We start from the raw sequence: 22547 nt of genomic DNA, 5'->3' as shown, positions 1-22547 counted from the left end.
TTTTTCTTTTTTGTATGCAAATAAATAAATGTAAAAATATATATTAAATAATGTGGTATGGACAGGTTACTTGTTGTCTAGTCTGATATCTCTAACACGACCATTTTTAAAAGTTTATTTTGGGTTCTGTAATCAAAAACGCACAATTTTGCATCTGTTTTGTATCCCATCTGCCTTTATTTTCCATTCTTCTAAATTGTCCAAATTCCTCTTAGAAGAGAAGTAATATTCCACTTGGTCTGTATTATGTTGTCAGCTTCTGCATGATTTCCAATGGCTAGTTTAATATAATTTATAAACAGATTAAAGAGAAGTGGACTCTTAGATGCTCCACTTACTTTGTATTTCTGACTTGACATCTTCTATTACCTACTATATGCACTTTTTCAATCCAAGAAGAACATTTTCATCTAAAAATGAACTGTAATCAAACTGTCTTCACAAAACCCAGCTATATTACACTTACTGCAACACTCAGCAAATGTCTACTCATTTCTATACAGACTGCAATTAAATGACTTTGAAATGATCTACTTTTTCTGAAACCACGTTGTTTACTACCAGGGACATTTTTTTCAAAAGTAATTCATGAATATTAACCCTTAAATAAACCTTCTAGTAAACTACCAACAACAGATCTTAATCTCCTAGGTCTATTATTTCCGGACTGAGATTTTGATCCCTAATATGGGATACCTAATCTGCATTCTCCAATTCTCTAATACAATTCCCAAAATAAAATAATCCGGGACAGTTCAAAATAGTGTGTTAGCTGTTTCCTCTCTAAGGACTTGATACACTTTCCAATATTTAAAAAAAAATTCAATATTTACATTTTTTATATTTTTATAATTTATTTCTAAATTAGCTTGGCTAATATAGCTTGGTTGCTCCATCTAAGTGTTGCTTCTAAGTGTGTGTGTGGTTGGAGATATTCTGGAGAGTTTTACAGAAGCTTCAACTGTCTAAGAGTTGTGCTAAGAGTTTTCTTTTTTACTGTTACAGGTAAGATTCATCTGTAGGAAAAGGTTACTGATTGCACAAGGTTTGATTTCCTGTTGGTAATTATAAGGCATTTGATTTGATTAGGTAGCTACTTGCTATTGATTGCTGTGTAAATTGGCTATTGTTTGCTAATAAGCAGAGGCCTACCCAGGTGTTAAACATTCCTAGTGGGAGGTGATTTGAGGAGTATATAAGGGTAGTTGTCATTAGCTTGGCTAATATAGCTTGGTTGCTCCATCTAAGTGTTGCTTCTAAGTGTGTGTGTGGTTGGAGATATTCTGGAGAGTGTTGCTTCTAAGTGTGTGTGTGGTTGGAGATATTCTGGAGAGTGTTGCTTCTAAGTGTGTGTGTGGTTGGAGATATTCTGGAGAGTGTTGCTTCTAAGTGTGTGTGTGTGTGGTTGGAGATATTCTGGAGATAAACTGGAGGTAATCTGAGGTATTCAGGAGGATAAATAAAAAGTTAAGTTTTGTTTGATTTAAATTATTCACCTCATTGGAATGGCAGACTTAGTTCAGTGTAATAGTTGCTTTGCATTTGTTTCACGTTCCACTTTTTGGAGGTTTGGTTGTTGTCTAATCTGTAGACAGTTCTCTATCTTGCGGCAGGAGATTGTATTTTTGAAGTCTGAGATTTGTAAATTATCTGGTAAGCAAACTCAAGCTGGAACTGCTGCAAAGCCACTGCCGCAGAGACATACTAGGAATGGCAGATGGATTACTGTAGGATCTGGTAGACTTGGAGTTGTAGATAAAAGGCATATTGCACAGTCTGTTGCTCTACATAATTCATTTTCTGCACTTTCAGAGTGTAGTGGTGTCATGGAGAGAGGCACTGAGGCTAGTGGTGTTGAGCAGAGAGGCACTGAGGCTAGTGGTGTTGTGCAGAGAGGCACTGAGGCTAGTGGTGTTGTGAAGAGAGGCACTGAGGCTAGTGGTGTTGTGCAGAGAGGCACTAAGGCTAGTGGTGTTGTGAAGAGAGGCACTGAGGCTAGTGGTGTTGTGAAGAGAGGCACTGAGGCTAGTGGTGTTGTGAAGAGAGGCACTGAGGCTAGTGGTGTTGTGAAGAGAGGCACTGAGGCTAGTGGTGTTGTGAAGAGAGGCACTGAGGCTAGTGGTGTTGTGAAGAGAGGCACTGAGGCTAGTGGTGTTGTGGAGAGAGGCACTGAGGCTAGTGGTGTTGTGGAGAGAGGCACTGAGGCTAGTGGTGTTGTGGAGAGAGGCACTGAGGCTAGTGGTGTTGTGGAGAGAGGCACTGAGGCTAGTGGTGTTGTGCAGAGAGGCACTGAGGCTAGTGGTGTTGTGAAGAGAGGCACTGAGGCTAGTGGTGTTGTGCAGAGAGGCTTGAAGACTATGGTGAGGCCTAATAGAAAGCAGTTGTTGTTGGGGGATTCCATCATAAGAGTTGTGGAGATGGACAATGGTGGTCTTGTGAGGTGTCTTCCTGGAGCTACTGCTCACAGAGATAGGAGGTGTATCTGTAATATTGTTAAGCAAGCAAAGCAGGAAGGGGAATTGGGTGTACTTGTCCATTTAGGGACAAATGACTTGGCTTGCAATGAGGTATCAGAGGTTAAGGAAGTTTTTAGTGTTTTTGCCAATGATATACGGCAGGTTGCTTCCACACTGTCATTCTCTGAAGTTCTGCCTTTGCATAACACTCAGAACGACAGGCGGATGCGTATTAGGGACTTTAACTTGTGGCTTGGTGAATGGTGTCGGGAGCAAGGATTTGGCTTTATTGCTCATGGTAGCTCTGTTTGGAATGGAAATAAACTGTACAAAAAAGATGGTTTGCATCTTTCTCAAAAGGGAACAAATGTTCTCAGTGAGCAGTTCAGAGGTTTTGCTAGGATGTATTTAAACTAGGAGGGGGGGGGGGCAAAAGGGTGATAAAACATCAATCCAATTGTCCCCCAAAACAAGGACAGAAGGTGCCTGTAGCAAGTGTGTTAAAAAATGATAAGCTTAGAGTCATGTCTACAAATGCTCGCAGTTTAGGGAATAAGATCCATGAACTTGTGGCAATAATGGCAACTGATAGTGTAGATTTAGTCGCTGTTACTGAGACATGGTATAATGAGAAAAATGACTGGGACATAGCAATACCAGGGTACTCTTTATATAGAAAAGACAGGGAAGGCAAGAAAGGGGGAGGGGTGGCCCTGTATGTAAAGGATAGCATAAAATCTAGCCTAATAAAGGTTAGTGAGGCGAACATAGAGTCTGTTTGGGTTACGTTAGAATTTGGTAATCACACAGTAGCTCGTGTAGGTGTGATTTATAGGCTCCCAGGACAAATTGAAGAGTTAGATAATCTACTAGTTGAAGAAATAGCTAAAATGACAATGAAGGGGGAAGTTATCATCATGGGTGACTTTAATCTTCCTGATGTGAATTGGAAAACAAGAATAGCTACTTGTGCCAGGAGCACACATATTCTAAACTCCCTACTGGGATTGTCTCTAAAACAAGTCGTTGAGGAGCAAACTCGTAAAGAGGCCATACTAGATTTAGTGTTAACAAATGGAGATTTGGTATCAGATATTACTGTAGGTGAAAGTTTAGGATCCAGTGATCATCAGTCAGTATGGTTTAATATTAGAACAGTGACTGAGTCACACCACACAAAAACAAAAGTTTTAGACTTTAGAAAAACAGACTTTTCTAAAATTAGAATATGTGTAAAGGAGTTATTATCAGACTGGAGCAATTTAAATGGAGTCCAAAAGAAATGGGATTATTTAAAAGTTGCACTACTGAAGGCAACAGAAAATTGCATTAGGCTTGTCAGTAAAAGCAAAAAATTCAAGAAACCACTGTGGTACTGTCAGGGTACCTGCGGTCTCTGCCTCCGAAAGAGGTAGAGACTTAGCTGTTCCTCCATCCAGATGGCCTGATGGCTCCCTTCCCCAAGGTCTATCCGGTCATGCAAGGCCGGCCGCGAGGGAGTGACTGCCTTTTACAGCATCTAGGCAGGAAGTTGTCATTAGGACACTCTTCCGGAACGACCTGTCACTCAATTGCTGCAGGACCAATCAGGACGCCTCGGAGGCGTGGTTACTGCTCTGAACAGGGTATTTAACAGAGCTTCGTTCATTAGCTCATTGCCCTGTCATGGTTCTAGCTTGTTCTAGTCACTCAGTGCTTGTGTATTCTATTATCCCTTTTGGTTTTGACCCGGCTTGTTTACCTTACTCTGCTTATCTCTGTTACCCTTGATTCGGCTTGTCTCTCGCTTACCTGTCTTCTGTTACCCTCGACCTCGGCTTGTCTTTGACCATTCTATACTGTACTACTTACGTTAGTCCGGCCATTCTAAGGTCCGGTATACGTATCTGGCTACTGTTTGTACTCTGCGTGTTGGATCCCTGTCCCGATCCTGACATTACGACAGGGCCAATGGATCCTGCAAGTGCAAACAGTCAGCTTGCTTCTCCTGATCCTAGGTTTGAAGCCATGGATCACAGAATGGATCAGATGGCGCTTGCGCTACAGGCTCTATTATCTCGTGCCAATAACCCACCAGAGGAGATACGTAATACCCCTGTTTCTCCTGTCGGTTCAGGTCTAGAGGTAGCCACAGTGGGTGCTTCTTCTCGCATTACCCCCCCAGTACGCTATGGTGGGGCTCCTGAGAAGTGTCGTGGTTTCTTAAACCAAATTAGTATCCATTTTGAATTGCAACCTCGCTCTTATCCTACAGATAGGGCAAAGGTAGGATTTATTATCACCCTACTTATTGAGAAAGCTCTGAGATGGGCCAACCCATTATGGGAGAACGATAACCCATTAGTTTATAACTATAACGCCTTTGTAGCTGCTTTTAGAAGAACATTTGACCCTCCAGGTAGAAAGGTTAATGCAGCCAGATTACTGTTGTGTCTGAAACAGGAGAACCGAACACTGGTGGATTATGCACTAGAGTTCAGGTCTCTGGCGTCAGAGGTCAAGTGGAATGAGCAGGCGTATATGGATGTATTTTTGAATGGCTTATCTGAAGTAATCCTTGATGAGGTTGCTACCAGAGAACTCCCTGAGAATTTAGAGGATTTAATTTCGTTCATCTCTCGTATAGATGAACGTTTAAGAGAGAGACAGAACACTCGAGAGAGGAACCGGAGACCTTCTTTTAGGTTAGCCCCCGCTTTTCCAAGTCCTGACTCCACGGTATATTTGCTTCCTGAACCTATGCAGATAGGGTATACCCGGCTCTCTGAGGAGGAAAGACAGTACAGGAGAAGAGAGGGTTTGTGTATGTATTGTGGAGCTAAGGGTCATTTACTCTCAAACTGTTCTAACCGCCCGGGAAACGCTCGCACCTAAGTCTCTCTAGAGGACAGGCCTTGGGTGTTTCTATTTTGTCCTCTACTCCTAATTATAAAGATCACAGGCTTCTGCTACCAGTTTCCTTAACTTGCGGGAGGGAAGTAGTAAGGGCTATGGCTTTGATAGATTCCGGTGCTGCTGAGAATTTTATCGACCAAGCCTTTGCTAGTAAAAACAATTTCCCATCCCAGCAAAGGGAGACACCCTTAGCCGTTGAGGCCATAGATGGTAGACCACTACTAGACCCTGTTATCTTTCGTGAGACCATACCCATTGAGTTAAATGTTGGTATCCTACACGTGGAGAATTTATCTCTTCTGCTCATTTCGTCTCCTTCCGTTCCCATAGTTCTGGGGTACCCATGGTTGAAAGAACATAACCCTATTATTGATTGGGAGTTAGGGGAGATACTCTCGTGGGGCCAGGGCTGCCAGGATCGGTGTTTGTGCAAGGTTTCTCCATTAGCTAATATTAACATACAGGAGAATCCTACTCAGTCCACAGAAAGACAAATACCAGACCTTTACCTAGACTTAAGGGCAGTGTTTGACAAGAAGAATGCCGATTCTTTGCCGCCACACAGGTCATTTGACTGTAAAATTAAGCTTCTACCCGGGACTATGCCTCCGAGGGGCCATGTATATCCTTTGTCTGTTCAGGAAAACTCGGTTCTAGAGGAGTATATTCAGGAGAATTTAGAAAAGGGATTCATCAGGAGGTCTTCTTCTCCGGGCGGGGCGGGGTTCTTTTTCATTAAAAAGAAAGATGGAGGGGGCGTGGCCTGGCAACGCTACAGCCTAGACGCCATTACTAACACCTCCGCAACAAATTGCTTTTAAAACGCCGAAAACGGCGAAAATAACCTTAAGCCGCCGACCATCAACTCTCACAGCGGGAAAGGGAACCCCTGCGGCATCGACTCATGCCATTCCGGTTCGGATCCGCCTCAGCACCACCCCGCAAGACCCGGCAGAAGCTCCGGTCTGAAAGCCTGAAGGCCGCAAATTACCACGCCGAGCTCCTCGCGGACTGGAGTGAGTATTTGCACCCCTACCAACACGACCCTGACACACCAACCATGGGTCAGAAAACGCAAAAACAGACAGGGGCATCCATGTCAGAGGCGAGAGACATAGGGACGCTCCTTAAATGCTCCAGGCCTAAAACAGCAGAACCCTCACCACCCCCAGCCGTCCCAGATGCCATAGAGCCACAGGAGACTGAAGGGGGGAGCGGGAACGGCAGAAAGTACCCAGACACAGCGACAGCCGTCGCAATCGAGTCCCCAAGCCCAGCACATGCCACTAAAAAGGACATTGCAGACCTTTATGAGAGAATTAAGCTGCTATTTGACACTGACATCGCCCTTGTCAAAACTGAAGTGCAAGCGGTCACTGACCGTGTACAAGCCACAGAGGAAGACGTGATCGATATAAAGCAGGGCCTGGCAGCCTTAGGGGACACTGTACAGCAAATGAGAACTCTGCACTCCTCCCTGACACACAGAGTGGACACCCTGGATGACAGGAGTAGGCGCAAGCATATAAAAATCCGCGGAGTCTCCGATGCGGTGACCGCGGAGGAACTGCCACACTTTATTAGGCGGCTGATGGCCTCATCCCTACCCGCCAAACAAGCAAAACAAATCCCGCTGGACGGAGTTTACAGGGTCAATAGACCACAATGCGCCCCAACGAGCCAGCCCAGGGACATTATCCTCAAATGCCAAACCTTTACTGACAAACAAAAGCTCATGAAGGCGTTTCAAGACAGGGCCCCCATGGACTTTGAATCACACCAGCTAACATTCTACCAGGATGTCACCAGGGCAACATTGCTCTGGAGAAAGACCATGCAACCCATCACAACTAAGTTGCGAGAAGCTGGCGTGGCCTACCGCTGGTCTGCGTCCCGAACCCTAACGGTCCTCAAGGACGGAAAGGCGCACACAGCGTCTTCCCCAATGGATGCTCCCACTCTTTTCACAGCCCTGGACCTGACGAGAGGAGCCTGAACTCCACCGAGACCAGCAACACAACACCAATGGGACATACCCAATGTGACACCCTTTGTTCCAGCTCGGAATCGTAATCCATCTCAGGATCAGGACTCAGTGACTTAATCTCAGCGTAAATGGCACTACTGCAGTGCACCTCCCCAATGCTGGCGGCGAAAGGAAAAATTCATCTTACAACGAGCCACACTATAGTGGCACCCTACAAAGCGGACTGTAGCAAATGCCTATTCCATGTTCTTCTCTCTTTCTTAAATTATCTGGTTTTGGTTTTAATTTCATGTTTTAACATTCTTGGCGCAAACTGCCAGCTATTCCACTAAAGCCAACACACAAACAGACGAACACGTTCAGTCTTTTCTCAATTTCCCCCCCCCCCCGTCTCCCCATAGGTTAGGGGAATGCAAGAACGGCAGAGGCCTCTGCCACTGCCCCTCACCGACTACCTACCTAAGAGGCTCGCACCTACATACATGCTGCACCACTGACTCACCCACCCTTACACCCCTCCTAGGTGGCCAGCCGGTACGAACCCCGAAGGCAGCTGACCCCTGGCAGGACACCACCAGGAACCCACTCATCATACCCAGACAGCCACGGAAGCCCTTAACACATACCCCATACGACAAGACGTTACAATATACCTCTGCCTGACATCAATAGCCTAACCGGGTCACCTCTTGCAAGGTATTAACGTCGACGCTCAAACACTAAACTACCACTCACCAGTTTACTACACTAGTTTCTGACATCATGCTTTACGTTGATCTATACTGTTTGAATAACGTTCCTGTTAATAATACATGACCTATAAAATGAAAAATGAGGCATTTAATACCTGGAAATGTAATTACTGATAATATCTCTGTACCAACCCATTACTGTGGAACACCCCTGCATTTCCCATCTCTTCATTCTGTACCCTTTATATATGCCTTGACAAAATAAAGAATAAAAAAAAAAAAAAAGAAAGATGGCACGCTGAGACCTTGTATCGATTACCGAGGCTTGAATAAGATAACTGTCAGAAATGCCTATCCCATCCCACTGATTACCGAGTTATTTGATCGTCTTAAGGGCTCCAAAATCTTCACCAAGTTAGATCTCAGAGGGGCTTACAATTTGGTGAGAATCCAGCAAGGTCACGAGTGGATGACGGCATTCAATACCCGGTATGGCCATTACGAATACACTGTTATGCCATTTGGACTATGCAATGCTCCTGCAGTATTTCAAGAGTTGATTAATGAGGTACTTAGGGAGTTTCAGCATGATTGTGTTATTGTTTACCTGGACGACATACTAATACACTCTAAGGAGATTGAGACTCACCATAGACAGGTCAGAAAGGTGTTACACAAACTTCTGCAACATGGTCTATACTGCAAATTGGAGAAGTGCAGTTTTGATCAGTCTCAGGTAGACTTTCTTGGGTACGTGATTTCTGGGGAAGGTTTTAAAATGGATCCTGGTAAACTCCAATCTATTTTAGACTGGCCTTTGCCCAAAGGACTCAAGGCTATCCAAAGGTTTATTGGTTTTTCCAACTACTATAGGCGCTTCATTAAGGGTTACTCCTCTATCATTGCGCCTATTACCAATATGACGAAACAAGGGGCTGATACTAAGTTCTGGTCTGAGGAAGCTCTTGGTGCTTTTAAGACTCTCAAGGAACTTTTTGCCTCAGCTCCCATTCTAGTTCATCCTGATACGACCCTGCCTTTCTTGCTCGAGGTCGATGCTTCTGAGACAGGAGTTGGGGCTGTTCTGTCTCAAAGGTTAGGGGTGGATAAACCGTTACACCCTTGTGGTTTCTTCTCTAAAAAAAATTCTGGGCCTGAGAGCAGATATGACATCGGGGAGAGGGAACTGTTAGCGGTCATTAAGGCTTTAAAGGAGTGGAGACATTTACTGAAAGGGACACTACACCCTGTTACTATCCTAACGGATCATAAGAACTTGTCTTATATTGGGGAGGCTAAGCGCTTGTCCGCCAGGCAGGCTCGCTGGGCTTTGTTCCTCACTCACTTTAATTATGTACTTACGTATAGACCTGGTTCTAAGAACTCTAAAGCCGATGCTTTGTCTCGTCAATATGAACCATCCACTATAACTGAACCACTTCTGTCCTCCATAGTTCCTAAGGGGAATATCATCGCGAACACGAATCTCAGGATTCACTCTCCATTGCTTTCTGAGATCATGAAGTTTCAGCATTTGGCACCCAAACAGACTCCTGGGGATCGACACTTCGTTCCTGCCGCTCTCCAACTGGAGGTGCTACGCTGTCTCCATAACAGCAAGGTGGCTGGGCATCCTGGCATCCGCAAGACTTATGCGCTGGTCTCTAAAGATTTTTGGTGGCCTGACTTACGCAAGGATGTTAAAGAATTCATCGGGGCATGTGAAGTTTGTACCAAGACCAAGCTACCCCATTCGCTTCCATGCGGATTTCTGCACCCTTTAGAGGTTCCTGAAAAGCCTTGGTCCTGTCTGGCAATGGACTTCATTGTTGATTTGCCTATCTCTAAAAAGCAGACTGCCATCCTCACTGTGGTAGACAGATTTACTAAAATGGCTCACTTCATTCCCTTACCTAAACTCCCATCTTCGCCCGAATTAGCGGAGATATTCGCCAGGGAGATTTTCCGTTTGCATGGGATACCTTCCCAAATTGTCTCTGACAGAGGCTCCCAATTCGTTTCCCGTTTTTGGAGATCATTCTGCTCCCAACTAGGCATCAAATTGAATTTCTCCTCTGCCTATCATCCTCAGTCCAATGGAGCTGCTGAACGCACTAACCAAAAAGTTGAACAATATTTACGTTGTTTCGTTTCAGAACACCAGGACGATTGGGTCGGTTTGATTCCTTGGGCGGAGTTTGCACATAACAATCTCATTTGTGATTCTACGCATTCTAGCCCTTTTTTCTTGAATTATGGCTTTCATCCTTCCATCCTTCCTTCGGAGTCTTCTTCTCAAGGGATACCGTCGGTGGATGTTCATGTTGCCAATTTAAGAGAGTTGTGGGATCAAACTTGACAAATCCTTCTGCACAATTCTACGCTGGTTAAAAAACACGCTGACAAACGTAGAAGGGCAGCACCGGTGTTTGTTCCAGGCGATAGAGTATGGTTAAGTACTAGAAACATTCGGTTAAAGGTGCCGTCCATGAAGTTTGCTCCTCGATATATTGGACCTTACAGGGTACTGTCTCAAATTAACCCAGTTGCGTATCGTTTAGCGTTGCCTAATGCCTTACGCATTCCTAATTCATTTCATGTTTCCTTGCTAAAACCATTAATATGTAACAGGTTCTCCTCCACGATCGCCCCTCCCCGCTCAGTTCAGGTGGAGGGTCAGGAGGAGTATGAGGTCAATTCCATCGTTGATTCTCGAATCTCCCGGGGGAAACTGCAATATCTGGTCGATTGGAAGGGTTATGGTCCTGAGGAGAGAAGTTGGGTACCTCAGGAGGAGGTGCATGCTCCCCGTCTCCGCAGGGCGTTTCACTCTCGATTCCCTTCTCGCCCTGGTGTATTCCGCCCGGTGGGCGTATCTGAGAGGGGGGGTACTGTCAGGGTACCTGCGGTCTCTGCCTCCGAAAGAGGTAGAGACTTAGCTGTTCCTCCATCCAGACGGCCTGATGGCTCCCTTCCCCAAGGTCTATCCGGTCATGCAAGGCCGGCCGCGAGGGAGTGACTGCCTTTTACAGCATCTAGGCAGGAAGTTGTCATCAGGACACTCCTCCGGAACGACCTGTCACTCAATTGCTGCAGGACCAATCAGGATGCCTCGGAGGCGTGGCTACTGCTCTGAACAGGGTATTTAACAGAGCTTCGTTCATTAGCTCATTGCCCTGTCGTGGTTCTAGCTTGTTCTAGTCACTCAGTGCTTGTGTATTCTATTATCCCTTTTGGTTTTGACCCGGCTTGTTTACCTTACTCTGCTTATCTCTGTTACCCTTGATTCGGCTTGTCTCTCGCTTACCTGTCTTCTGTTACCCTCGACCTCGGCTTGTCTTTGACCATTCTATACTGTACTACTTACGTTAGTCCGGCCATTCTAAGGTCCGGTATACGTATCTGGCTACTGTTTGTACTCTGCGTGTTGGATCCCTGTCCCGATCCTGACAGGTACTCCGCAGATGTGGCCAAAATAGTAAAAAACAAAAAGTTAGCATTTAGTAATTATAAAAAAAAACCAGAGTGAGGAAGACAGAATGACCTATAAGATTAGGCAGAAAGAGGCTAAGCAAGTTATAAGAGCTTCCAAATCACACACAGAAGAGAAAATAGCACAGTCAGTAAAAAAGGGAGACAAAACTTTTTTTAGATACATAAATGAGAAAAGAAAAGTAAAACAAGGATTAGTTAGATTAAAAACAAAAGAAGGAAGGTATGTAGAGGAGGATAAAGGTCTAGCTGACTGCCTCAATGAATATTTTTGTTCGGTATTTACAGATGAAAATGAAGGAAAGGGACCTCAGTTAAGAAAAAGGATAAATTAGTCATTTATTACACGAGTTTTACGAGTTTACAGAGGAAGAGGTTCTATTTCAACTGTCAAAAGTAAAGACAAATAAGTCAATGGGACCTGATGGAATACACCCAAAGCTATTAAAAGAGCTTAGTGGTGTACTAGCAAAGCCATTAACAGATTTATTTAACCAATCATTGATAACAGGAGTAGTCCCAGAAGATTGGAAGTTAGCGAATGTTGTGCCCATTCACAAGAAAGGTAATAGGGAGGAGTCGGGCAACTATAGGCCAGTAAGCCTTACTTCAGTAGTGGGGAAAGTGATGGAAACCATGTTAAAGGATAGGATTGTTGAACATCTAAAAACACATGGATTTCAAGATCAGAGACAACATGGGTTTACTTCAGGGAGATCATGCCAAACTAATCTTATTGATTTTTTTGATTGGGTAACTAAAATTATAGATCAGGGTGGTGCAGTAGACATTGCTTACCTAGATTTCAGTAAGGCTTTTGACACTGTTGCACATTGAAGGCTTATCAATAAACTACAATCTTTGAGTTTGGATTCCAATATTGTTGAATGGGTAAGGCAGTGGTTGAGTGACAGGCAACAGAGGGTTGTAGTCAATGGAGTATATTCAAAGCTTGGGCTTGTCACCAGTGGGGTACCTCAGGGATCTGTACTTGGACCCATTCTCTTTAATATTTTTATTAGTGATATTGCAGAAGGTCTTGATGGTAAGGTGTGTCTTTTTGCTGATGATACTAAGATATGTAACAGGGTTGATGTTCAAGGAGGGATAAGCCAAATGGAAAATGATTTAGGTAAACTAGAAAAATGGTCAGAGTTGTGGCAACTGACATTTAATGTGGATAAGTGCAAGATAATGCATCTTGGACGTAAAAACTCAAGGGCAGAGTACAGAATATTTGATAGAGTCCTAACCTCAACATCTGAGGAAAGGGATTTAGGGGTGATTATTTCTGATGACTTAAAGGTAGGCAGACAATGTAATAGAGCAGCAGGAAATGCTAGCAGAATGCTGGGTTGTATAGGGAGAGGTATTAGCAGTAGAAAGAGGGAAGTGCTCATGCCATTGTACAGAACACTGGTGAGACCTCACTTGGGGTACTGTACACAGTACTGGAGACCCTATCTCCAGAAGGATATTGATACCTTAGAGAGAGTTCAAAGAAGGGCTACTAAACTGGTTCATGGATTGCAGGATAAAACTTACCAGGAAAGGTTAAAGGATCTTAACATGTATAGCTTGGAGGAAAGACGAGACAGGGGGGATATGATAGAAACATTTAAATACATAAAGGGAATCAACACAGTAAAGGAGGAGACTATATTTAAACGAAGAAAAACTACCACAACAAGAGGACATAGTCTTACATTAGAGGGACAACGGTTTAAAAATAATATCAGGAAGTATTACTTTACTGAGAGGGTAGTGGATGCATGGAATAGCCTTCCAGCTGAAGTGGTAGAGGTTAACACAGTAAAGGAGTTTAAGCATGCGTGGGATAGGCATAAGGCTATCCTAACTATAAGATAAGGCCAGGGACTAATGAAAGTATTTAGAAAACTGGGCAGACTAGATGGGCCGAATGGTTCTTATCTGCCGTCACATTCTATGTTTCTATGTTTCTATGTTTCTATTTTTTTACGATTTACCAAAAATATTTGAAAAGCTTATCCAACAATATTAACTCAAGGTCTAAGTACTTATGTGAGATATCAACTCGCTATGGTGCTTTGTTTATATAATTTAATTGCTCTATACACTAAAGGATAAAAGTATTTAAATATTTTTGTTTTGAAAATATTCTAACTTGACATTTCTTGCAAAAGTATTTTTCAAAAGTAATTTCTGTGTCAATTGAGATTAACTGATACGTTATCATACACTTTGTCTAAGAATGAAAGTACTCTTAAAGTAAATTTAACTATAGAAGCCTTTGTTTTTGTGTTACAGGTATATTATTTTATTTTCGACTGTGATTAACTGAAGGGTACTGTTTAAGGAATTAATAGCAATTGCATCTAATATTACACATATCCACTATTTATAGGAGTGTGATAAATGCTTACTCTATTTGAGATACTCTTTTTTAACTAATTATTTTACTCTATTTGAGATACTCTTTTTTTTAAATAAATATGGATTGCAGATATGTCGTTAAAATAATTAGTTAAATATTTTGTATTGAGAAGAATATATGAGATTGAGAAACGTTTTTTGTGATTTTATTGTTATTGGCAATACATTCTAAAAGTGTTAGTGACAGTGTTATTTAACAATTTTAGTTAAAAGTTGCTATGGTTTTAAATTGCTAACCTGAAGCTTCATTTATATATAGCAACATATCTGATTTAATTTCATTGCTAAATAAGAAGACATCCTTCGTTTCCTAGTGATCAAGCAATGCATGTAGAATAGAAAAGAAGCTTAACAATTATTGTCATGGAAAAGGCGACATTTCAGAAGGTTTAAGTAGTTATCAATCTTGTGTGAATCCCGACGAAGGCAATGAAGCAAGTTGTAAAATTCAAAGAGACGAGAATTCTCATCAGCTGAGTTTGAGATTGGAGGGCCAGACCACAGTGAATCAAGTTCATTCTCTACATCACCTGGATGAATCTGAGAACACAGGAACAGAGTGTGTTACATTACTTGTTCTAATTAATATAAGCATAGAAGCTTTGTTCGAGAAATACATTCAGGTGAATATTACTTTTCCTGAAATCTCTTCACATATCTAATAGAATGTAGAGTGATGGCAATTGAAATGTAAAATTCTTACCCTTCCAATAATCTGTTCCATTCCTTCTAAGAGCTGTTTGGTTTGCTCTTCGACTTGTACAGCTTTCAATAATATTGTGTCTGGTGCTTCTCGGATACCTTGCACTTCAGAAACCATGTGGAGTAGTGGATCATTCCAGGATCTCAGAACCCTCATCACTAAGTTTAGCAAGTGTTCATGCTTTTATGTAAAAAGAAAAGAATATTATAAGCATACGTTTCAGTGAATCAAAGTGACAATATCACCGTATGTGAAGTTTATCATGATTCCCTGCTACTAGTGTAGTCTATATGTTTAAATGCCTACCATGTGTATTGCAGATGTTAGATTATTTATTTATTTATAAAATATTTTACCAGGAAAGATACATTGAGATTTCTCTCGTTTTCAAGTATGTCCTGGCTCCACAAAACATTGCATTGTTACAATAGGATACAATAAAATACAAAAACAATAATATTACACAATAGAGAGGGATCTCTTAAAGGACTTTAGCTTAGGGAAGATTTCAAAGTGTGCGGGAGGTCGTTCCATAATTGCGGTGCTCTGTAGGAGAAGGAGGATCGAGCTGCTTTCTTTTTGTATTGAGGTAGACTAAATAAAGTGCTGGTACTGGATCGGAGGTTATAGGAGGTGGGAACAGCCGGGGAGAGCATTCTGTTCAGGTAGGGTGGGAGCTTCCCAGAAAAGCTCTTAAACACAAGGCTGGTAAGATGAAGGGTGCGTCTGGATTCCAGCGACAAACAGTTTAGTTCTTTTAGAATGTCACAATGGTGGGTCCTGTAATTACATAGTAGCGCAAATCGGCAGAACGAGTTATACAATGTATTGAGTTTATTAATGTGGGATTGTGGTGCCTGTGCATATACTACATCCCCAGAATCAATGATTGGCATCAGCATTTGCTGTACAATCTTTTCCTTTACTGTAGGGCTTAGGCAGGCCTTGATTTGATATTTTTCGATAAGCTTTTAAAATGATTTAATATATTTGGATAACTTTCAAATAATGTATATGTTTTATTAACTACCGTATGTTGTTTTGTCAATCTTTCTTTAATTGAGCAGATTGATAGTTCAAATACACAACATATACAATTCTCAATTAGAAGCAATGTACTTAATAGTTGCATGGAAAGACAGTACCCATTTTTAAGGAAATATAATGTATACATGGGCAATAATAAGCTTAAATACTTGAGCATAAAGCCACTGGAGTAGGAGTGTCAGCACAAAAGGATAGCAAGAGACAGTAATACATTCTGCAAAGTGACACAAAATAACAAAATAGGGTAATTTATTGTTAAACTACATCTAGGCCCACAACGATTCGGAAGACCCGTTTTGAGCCTTGCCAGAAGCCTCACCTACGAGTAGATGCATTGTGTAGGAATGGGGCTTCCCAGCTGTGGTGGGCCTGGATGCAATTTTACAATAAATGAATCGTTGATGTATTACTTTATTCTTGTAAAATTCTTGCAATTAGAAAGACTATACTGCATTATCCTTAAAGACTTGTATTTTCTCAGGATGATTCTGTTTTGTCCTTAATAAATAAACTTTTATTTTACCCACTCAATTGGTGTCATATCCTGCATCCTTGAACCTTATTGAATAATCAGCAAGACACCGCCACCTGTCCAGAGGAAGGACACTGGGCACAATTTTTAAGCCACAAAAGCACAGGCTGCTCCAGACTGGGGGATTGGACGCCTCTCACTACCACAGTGCACCAGGCTGCAATGTTAAAGAGCTGGAATTCTTTGGTATCACAGAAAATCAAGCACAAAGAGTCTAGCTGGTCTGAAAAGTGGTAAATATCCACTGCAGCCAAACTATAAAAATCAGTCGGGTGCTCTCACAAACCCCGTCTGTATGGCATGAAAGTCAGGCCCAGCTTCTGGGAAAAACTTTTCAAATGATTAAAATATCACAAAATATAACATATATAAAAAATATATTTATGACTATCTATTTTTTTTTTCAAAATATTAAATCAATTGTTTGTAAACTGCATTCAAAATATTAAATCACTTAAAAATCTTATCCAAAATATTACATTGAGGCATTATATGACAAGAATTGGACATATTTTATGTCAAGTTTCTATCTGTAACACTTTGTTCTTGGTTAGTCCTGTCTATTTTTCTAATAAAAAAATAAATACAAAGGAAGAGAAAGTGATAAAAAATATCACACCCTTTCATCCTAATATACATTTCCATAATTCTATTCTTATTGTTTCTTTGCCACGTTTCGCTAAACTTTTCAAAGAGTACAGCAACTAATCTACTATCGTACTTTATTTTAACAAGGTTTATGCACACATGGTGTCTGTTATTTAATGGTTAGTATTCTTCTGTAGAGCATAAAACTACTACTACTAATAATGAAAATATAATAGTATTATATAACAGTATTGTCATCCATGTAATTTAAAAAAATAAATAAAAAATTCTCCTTTTTTTGTTTAAAAAAGCTGTGATGTATTTTTTTCTTTTCAAAAAAACAGAAAATTGACTATATCTCTCCATCAAATATAATGTTTTATCTTTTAACCCCTTAACGCCGTTACGGCGTTCTATGCCGTCCCGCTTTAAGTGGGCTTTAAAGCCGTTGCGGCAGCATAGAACGCCATAACGGCTTTGAGCCCTGGAGCACCCGGGATACTTACCTTCACGGCGCTCCACCTCGGGAGGACTGTCTCACAGCCGAGGCAGCCCCCCCCACGGCAAAAGAAGCCCCCGGGGGCCATGTGATCGCTCTCAAAGAGCGATCACATGGCCCCCTATAGCTGGCTGTGGATCTGCCAGCAGGGGGACTTTCTGAAATATCAGACAGTCCCCCTGCTGGTGGGAAGTAATAAAAAAAATCATTAAAACATGTGTAAAATAAAATAAATATATACATAATATATATACATATGATATATATTTAACGTCATACATAGTGTATTTTAATACTAATATAAGTATATATATTAGTATTAAAATACACTTAGAATGACGTTACATATATATAATATACATATATTATATATATAATAGATATATACACATATATTATATATATAAATACGTATAATTACAATAATAAATAAATAAAATAATAAAATTAATAAAATATTGAAACAAAATTTTATATAAATTATATATTCATATGTAATTTCATTCTAACTATATTTTGTTATTAATATATATATATATATATATAGGTAACAAAATACACTTAGAATGGCATTCTATATATATCTTTCTATATATAAAATGCAAATAACCGCAAATATATATATATATATATATATATATATATATATATATATATATATAAATACATATAATTACATAAAAGATTACATTAGTATACATGTAGAATTTAAATACCTATAAATGCATATATATTAAAATTCTATATGTATATTTAAGTAATCTTTTAACATAATTAGGTGATTTGATTAAATAAAATTTGATTGACCTGCCTGACAACACAGGGAGAAAGTGCAGAGAATTTAATTCGCAAGCACTATATTTGACCCTGTAACTCTCCAAGACACCATAAAACCTGTACATGGGGGGTACTGTTTTACTCGGGAGACTTTGCTGAACTCAAATATTAGTGTTTCAAACTGGTAAATTGTATTACAACGATGATATTCTAAGTAAAAGTGACTTTTTTGCATTTTTTTTTACAAACGAATGGCACTTTTATGGACTATATTATTGTTGTAATATGTTTTAAAACAATAATATTTGTGTTTAGTGAAGTCTCCCGAGAATAAAAGTACCCCCCATGTACAGGTTTCATGGTGTTTCGGAAAGTTAGAGAGCCACATATAAGGCTTGCATTTCATTTTTTTGACATTGAAATTTGCTAGATTGGTTATGTTGCCTTTGAGAGTGTATGGTAGCCCAGGAATGAGAATTACCCCCATGATGGCATACCATTTGCAAAAGTAGACAACCCAAGGTATTGCAAGTGGGGTATGTCCAGTCTTTCTTAAAAGCCACTTAGTCACAAACACTGGCCAAATATTAGTTTTTTTGCTTTTTTCACACAAAAACAAATATGAACGCTAACTTTGGCCAGTGTTTGTGACTAAGTGGCTACTAAAAAAGACTAAACATACCCCACTTACCATACCTTTGGTTGTCTACTTTTTCAAATGGTATGCCATTATGGGGGTAATTCTCATTCCTGGGCTACCACACCGTCTCAAAGGTAACATTACTAATCTGGCAAATTTCAATTTGAAAATGGAACGTTCTATATTTGACCCTGTAACTTTCCAAAACACCATAAAACCTGTTAATGGGGGGTTCTGTTGTACTCCTGAGACATCACTGATTACAAATATGTGCATTTTGTTGCAGTAAAACCTAACAGTATTATGACATTCACAGCTAAAATGTCAGACGGAAATACAAATTTTTAAAAAAATCTTATTTTCTCACTTTTTTTTTTAAATTTTATTCATAATCAATTATGTTCCATATATGAATAGTTAATGATAAATTAAAACCCTGTTTCTCCTGAACAAAATGATATATAATAAGTGTGGGTGCATATAATATGAAAGAGGGGAACTACAGGTAAACAGACATATAGCGCAGATTCCAGTTTTTGTTTACGTTTTGTTTTGATCAGAACGTGCACTATTGACTCTGTCCTCAAGGGGTTAAAAAAGAGACTGTCATTGTTTTGACTCATTGAGGTAGCAATGTCGACTGAACATTTCAAATGTTTTATGCTTGGCACTAATAGGTATTGTAATCTGCTTCTAAACTCTAATGCTCCTGTCAATAAGCTATAAAATGTTATACACAGCTCACTTTATGGATTCTGCTTTTCTAAATGTGGCTTGCAGCCAGATAATAAAACCGTTGCTAAATGATTAGACAACTCACACTTGCTTACACTTTTAGTGTAACTCTCCTACATGCTGATGCTACAAAAGTAGTAAAACATGTAGTATAATATGCTAAATTATATTTATCTACATTCACATTGCAATGTATGTATTTATTTGGTAAAACTGTATTTTAATCCATTAAGGGATAATGATGGTGTTTCTGGTCATAACAATCTGTTCTTTAAGGGTCCTATTTCAAAATGTATGATTTTTAGTTTTTTTGCACAAAATAAATAAATGTTTTTCAGAATGCTGCACCAGAATGGGGCCCATAGTGTTCCTTTAAGTGAAGGAGAGACTGACAAAGATTGTGTTTTATAACTTTACATTTTTATAATCCTTGCTCATTGGTAATTTTTTATCATTATTGAAACATTCCATTGTGTTTCAGATTTAAATGTCAGTGAAAGCTAAGATCAAAACATATATTTATGTATTTTGTGTGACATAATTGCTAGTTAATTACTTAATTGTATATAAATTACTTACTTGAATTTTTTGAGCTTGCTCTTTGTCTTCAGGTGTGTTTAATAAAGCGGTGTGACATCTCATTACAGATTTTGGGAACCTTCGACTTGGAGCAAACTGTTCATCCTACCAAAGAACATTATATTTATACATTGTTTATAGAATTGTTTCATGTTGCATACTTAAGATGTTAAACTCCTGTCCGTTTAGAAGTAGAATAGTGGAACTGTGTATGTGAATAGGATGAAAAAGAGAAAGGCTAACAGGAGATTTGTAAGAGATTGGTTAAAAGCAATCGAATATAAGGAGATACAGAAATAAAAGGAACAACTGGAAGGTGGAGCTAATGGGGTCAAGGGTTGGAACATATATGAGAAACGAGGAAAGGTTAGACTAGATAAGAATATGTAGGCATAGTAACACAGCAACATTGTGTGAAAAACTAGAGTTAAAAATGTAAAGGTAAAACCACGAAAAGGTGTAAACATCAATGATGAATAGTTGGTACATTATAATTTTACATCATTAACTGACTGGGGTTGTCCGCAAAAAGCAATGGTGTTGCAGATATCTAAAAATGGGGCAATAAACATGGGTGATATAATAGTTTGAGCAAGTAGATTTAGCCATGCTTTTAGCTTCAGAATGTGTATTTAAAGTACATTTTTAAAACTGAGAGTTGTTATTAGTGACTCAAATTTGATAAGAATGATATATAGAATAAATAGAATAGTTTTTGACTATATTATCTTTGATATACTTACAAAATCTTTGAACATTTCAGCAGATAGTGTATGAATATAATGTGAGAGGCCAACAGCACGGTCAAAGAGTTCTCCTGTAGTCATTAGGCAGTTGGTACCATCTCTTGCACAAATTGGATGGGAAGCTACCCAGTTTCTTTCCAGTAATAAATGGGACCCAGCTATCATAACAACCATTACACCTTAAAAAAAATAAAGAAATGAGTCAACAACAGGGTAAAATCATAACAAGGCAGAAAAAGACCACAAGAAATGTATAACTTTACACATTTCTAGAAAGATAGATCACACACATACACACACACACACACACACACACACACACACACACGACAGGTGAGTTAGGTAATAATTGGAGCGGCAGCTGTCAGACTGTCAAGAAAGGAAGAAAGTGATCTGAAAAAAAATGGCAACATTTAAAGTGATGGGTGTTGCAGCAGTTAATGTCTCATGTAACTCAACATAAAAATCCTATACAACTACATAGAGACATACAAACATAGAATGTGACGGCAGATATGAACCATTCGACCCATCTAGTCTATTCATACATTGTAATATATCTAATATTTATTAAAACTTATTTGCAAATGTGTAATTATTGTGATGGGAGTAGGAGTTCTACAAGAAAATGTATTGTCAGAGAACCTATTCAGATCAGATTAAGTTTGTTAAGGGCAAAGTAGGCATGACACCGGAAAACTCTTTTATTTACTTCATTTCTTGAAACAAACAGTCCCACCAAAACTCAAGCAATACAAATAGAATTGTAAACAAATTATACTTAACCACTGATCATAATAATAAAATTATACCACAGGCATACTCATCATGCTGCCTCACAAATGTGGATATGGCAGAACATATCTTGTGGTCATGTTTATCCATTGCATTATTTATAAATCCAAGATATTGATTCCTACCTATCTTATATTCCTACTTTTAACTCTGTTCCATCCACATACAACCAAAGCAATTATTACTATAATTCCATGTCACATTATTATTTCTGCTCAGACAATAGCAAGAAATTGAAAACAAATTAGGGAGCCCTCCAACATCACTTACACAATAACTGTATACAAAAGGTATTTTGTCTCCCATGACTTGAATGGAACTGCTAAATGCCCAGATGACCAGATTATGGCCATTTTATCTCACAGTCATCAAAATCAAATGGAAATTAGAATATTCTGCTCATTAATTGTGCATTATCCATGTAATACACTAAATTCCTGGAATGCTACAAGTTGATTATATTTTGGATCTCAATGTTAATGCATAATGTTCATCTCTCTAGAATATAGAAAAATAACACTTTTAAAGTGAAATAAAGCATTTATCTGTTTTATCATAAAGGTAAAAGCTTAAATAGAAGTATACATTATAGCCCAAATTTTTTCATATCGAAAATACATATTATATATTTATGAATATAAATGTCCACACAAATTACCTTTCACTATTGGGCTCATCATGTTTGTCATTATTGGCAAAGTCAGTCACCAGAGGACAGCTCTACTCTAGTTGACTTCTTTCACGCTTTGATGCTGGCAGTTTTTATACTCTTAGGCATCTACGTTGAATAAATACATCTTCTACATTTATAATCACAAACATCACATAGTGCGAGTTTTTCATTCATATTCACAAGTGCGTTGTAAGAAATAATGTTTTAAATTAATTGAAAGAAGGAAACAATTTTGATTAAGGTAGTACCATACTAGACCTGCATGTATATATATATATATATTTCCTATGTACTTC

At 39.5% G+C, this 22547-nt stretch overlaps 1 protein-coding gene across 1 annotated transcript; it reads right to left on the bottom strand.

Moving 5' to 3' along the window:
• Positions 1 to 14097: 14097 nt before the first annotated feature.
• On the bottom strand, positions 14098 to 22312 carry PRL (prolactin). Its single transcript, XM_063450496.1, has 5 exons — positions 22237 to 22312; positions 20781 to 20962; positions 20038 to 20142; positions 14641 to 14820; positions 14098 to 14477 (listed from the first exon to the last, which is right to left on the bottom strand). Exons 1-5 carry the CDS (start codon positions 22265 to 22267, stop codon positions 14286 to 14288), a joined length of 690 nt encoding a protein of 229 aa, XP_063306566.1. The 5' UTR covers positions 22268 to 22312; the 3' UTR covers positions 14098 to 14285.
• Between the last annotated feature and the right edge of the window lie 235 nt (positions 22313 to 22547).

This window comes from Pelobates fuscus, chromosome 4 (assembly GCF_036172605.1).
Source record: "Pelobates fuscus isolate aPelFus1 chromosome 4, aPelFus1.pri, whole genome shotgun sequence".
Classification (NCBI taxonomy): domain Eukaryota; kingdom Metazoa; phylum Chordata; class Amphibia; order Anura; family Pelobatidae; genus Pelobates; species Pelobates fuscus.
The sequence above is the reverse complement of the archived record's forward strand: the minus strand, read 5'-3'. Positions and strand labels throughout refer to the sequence as shown.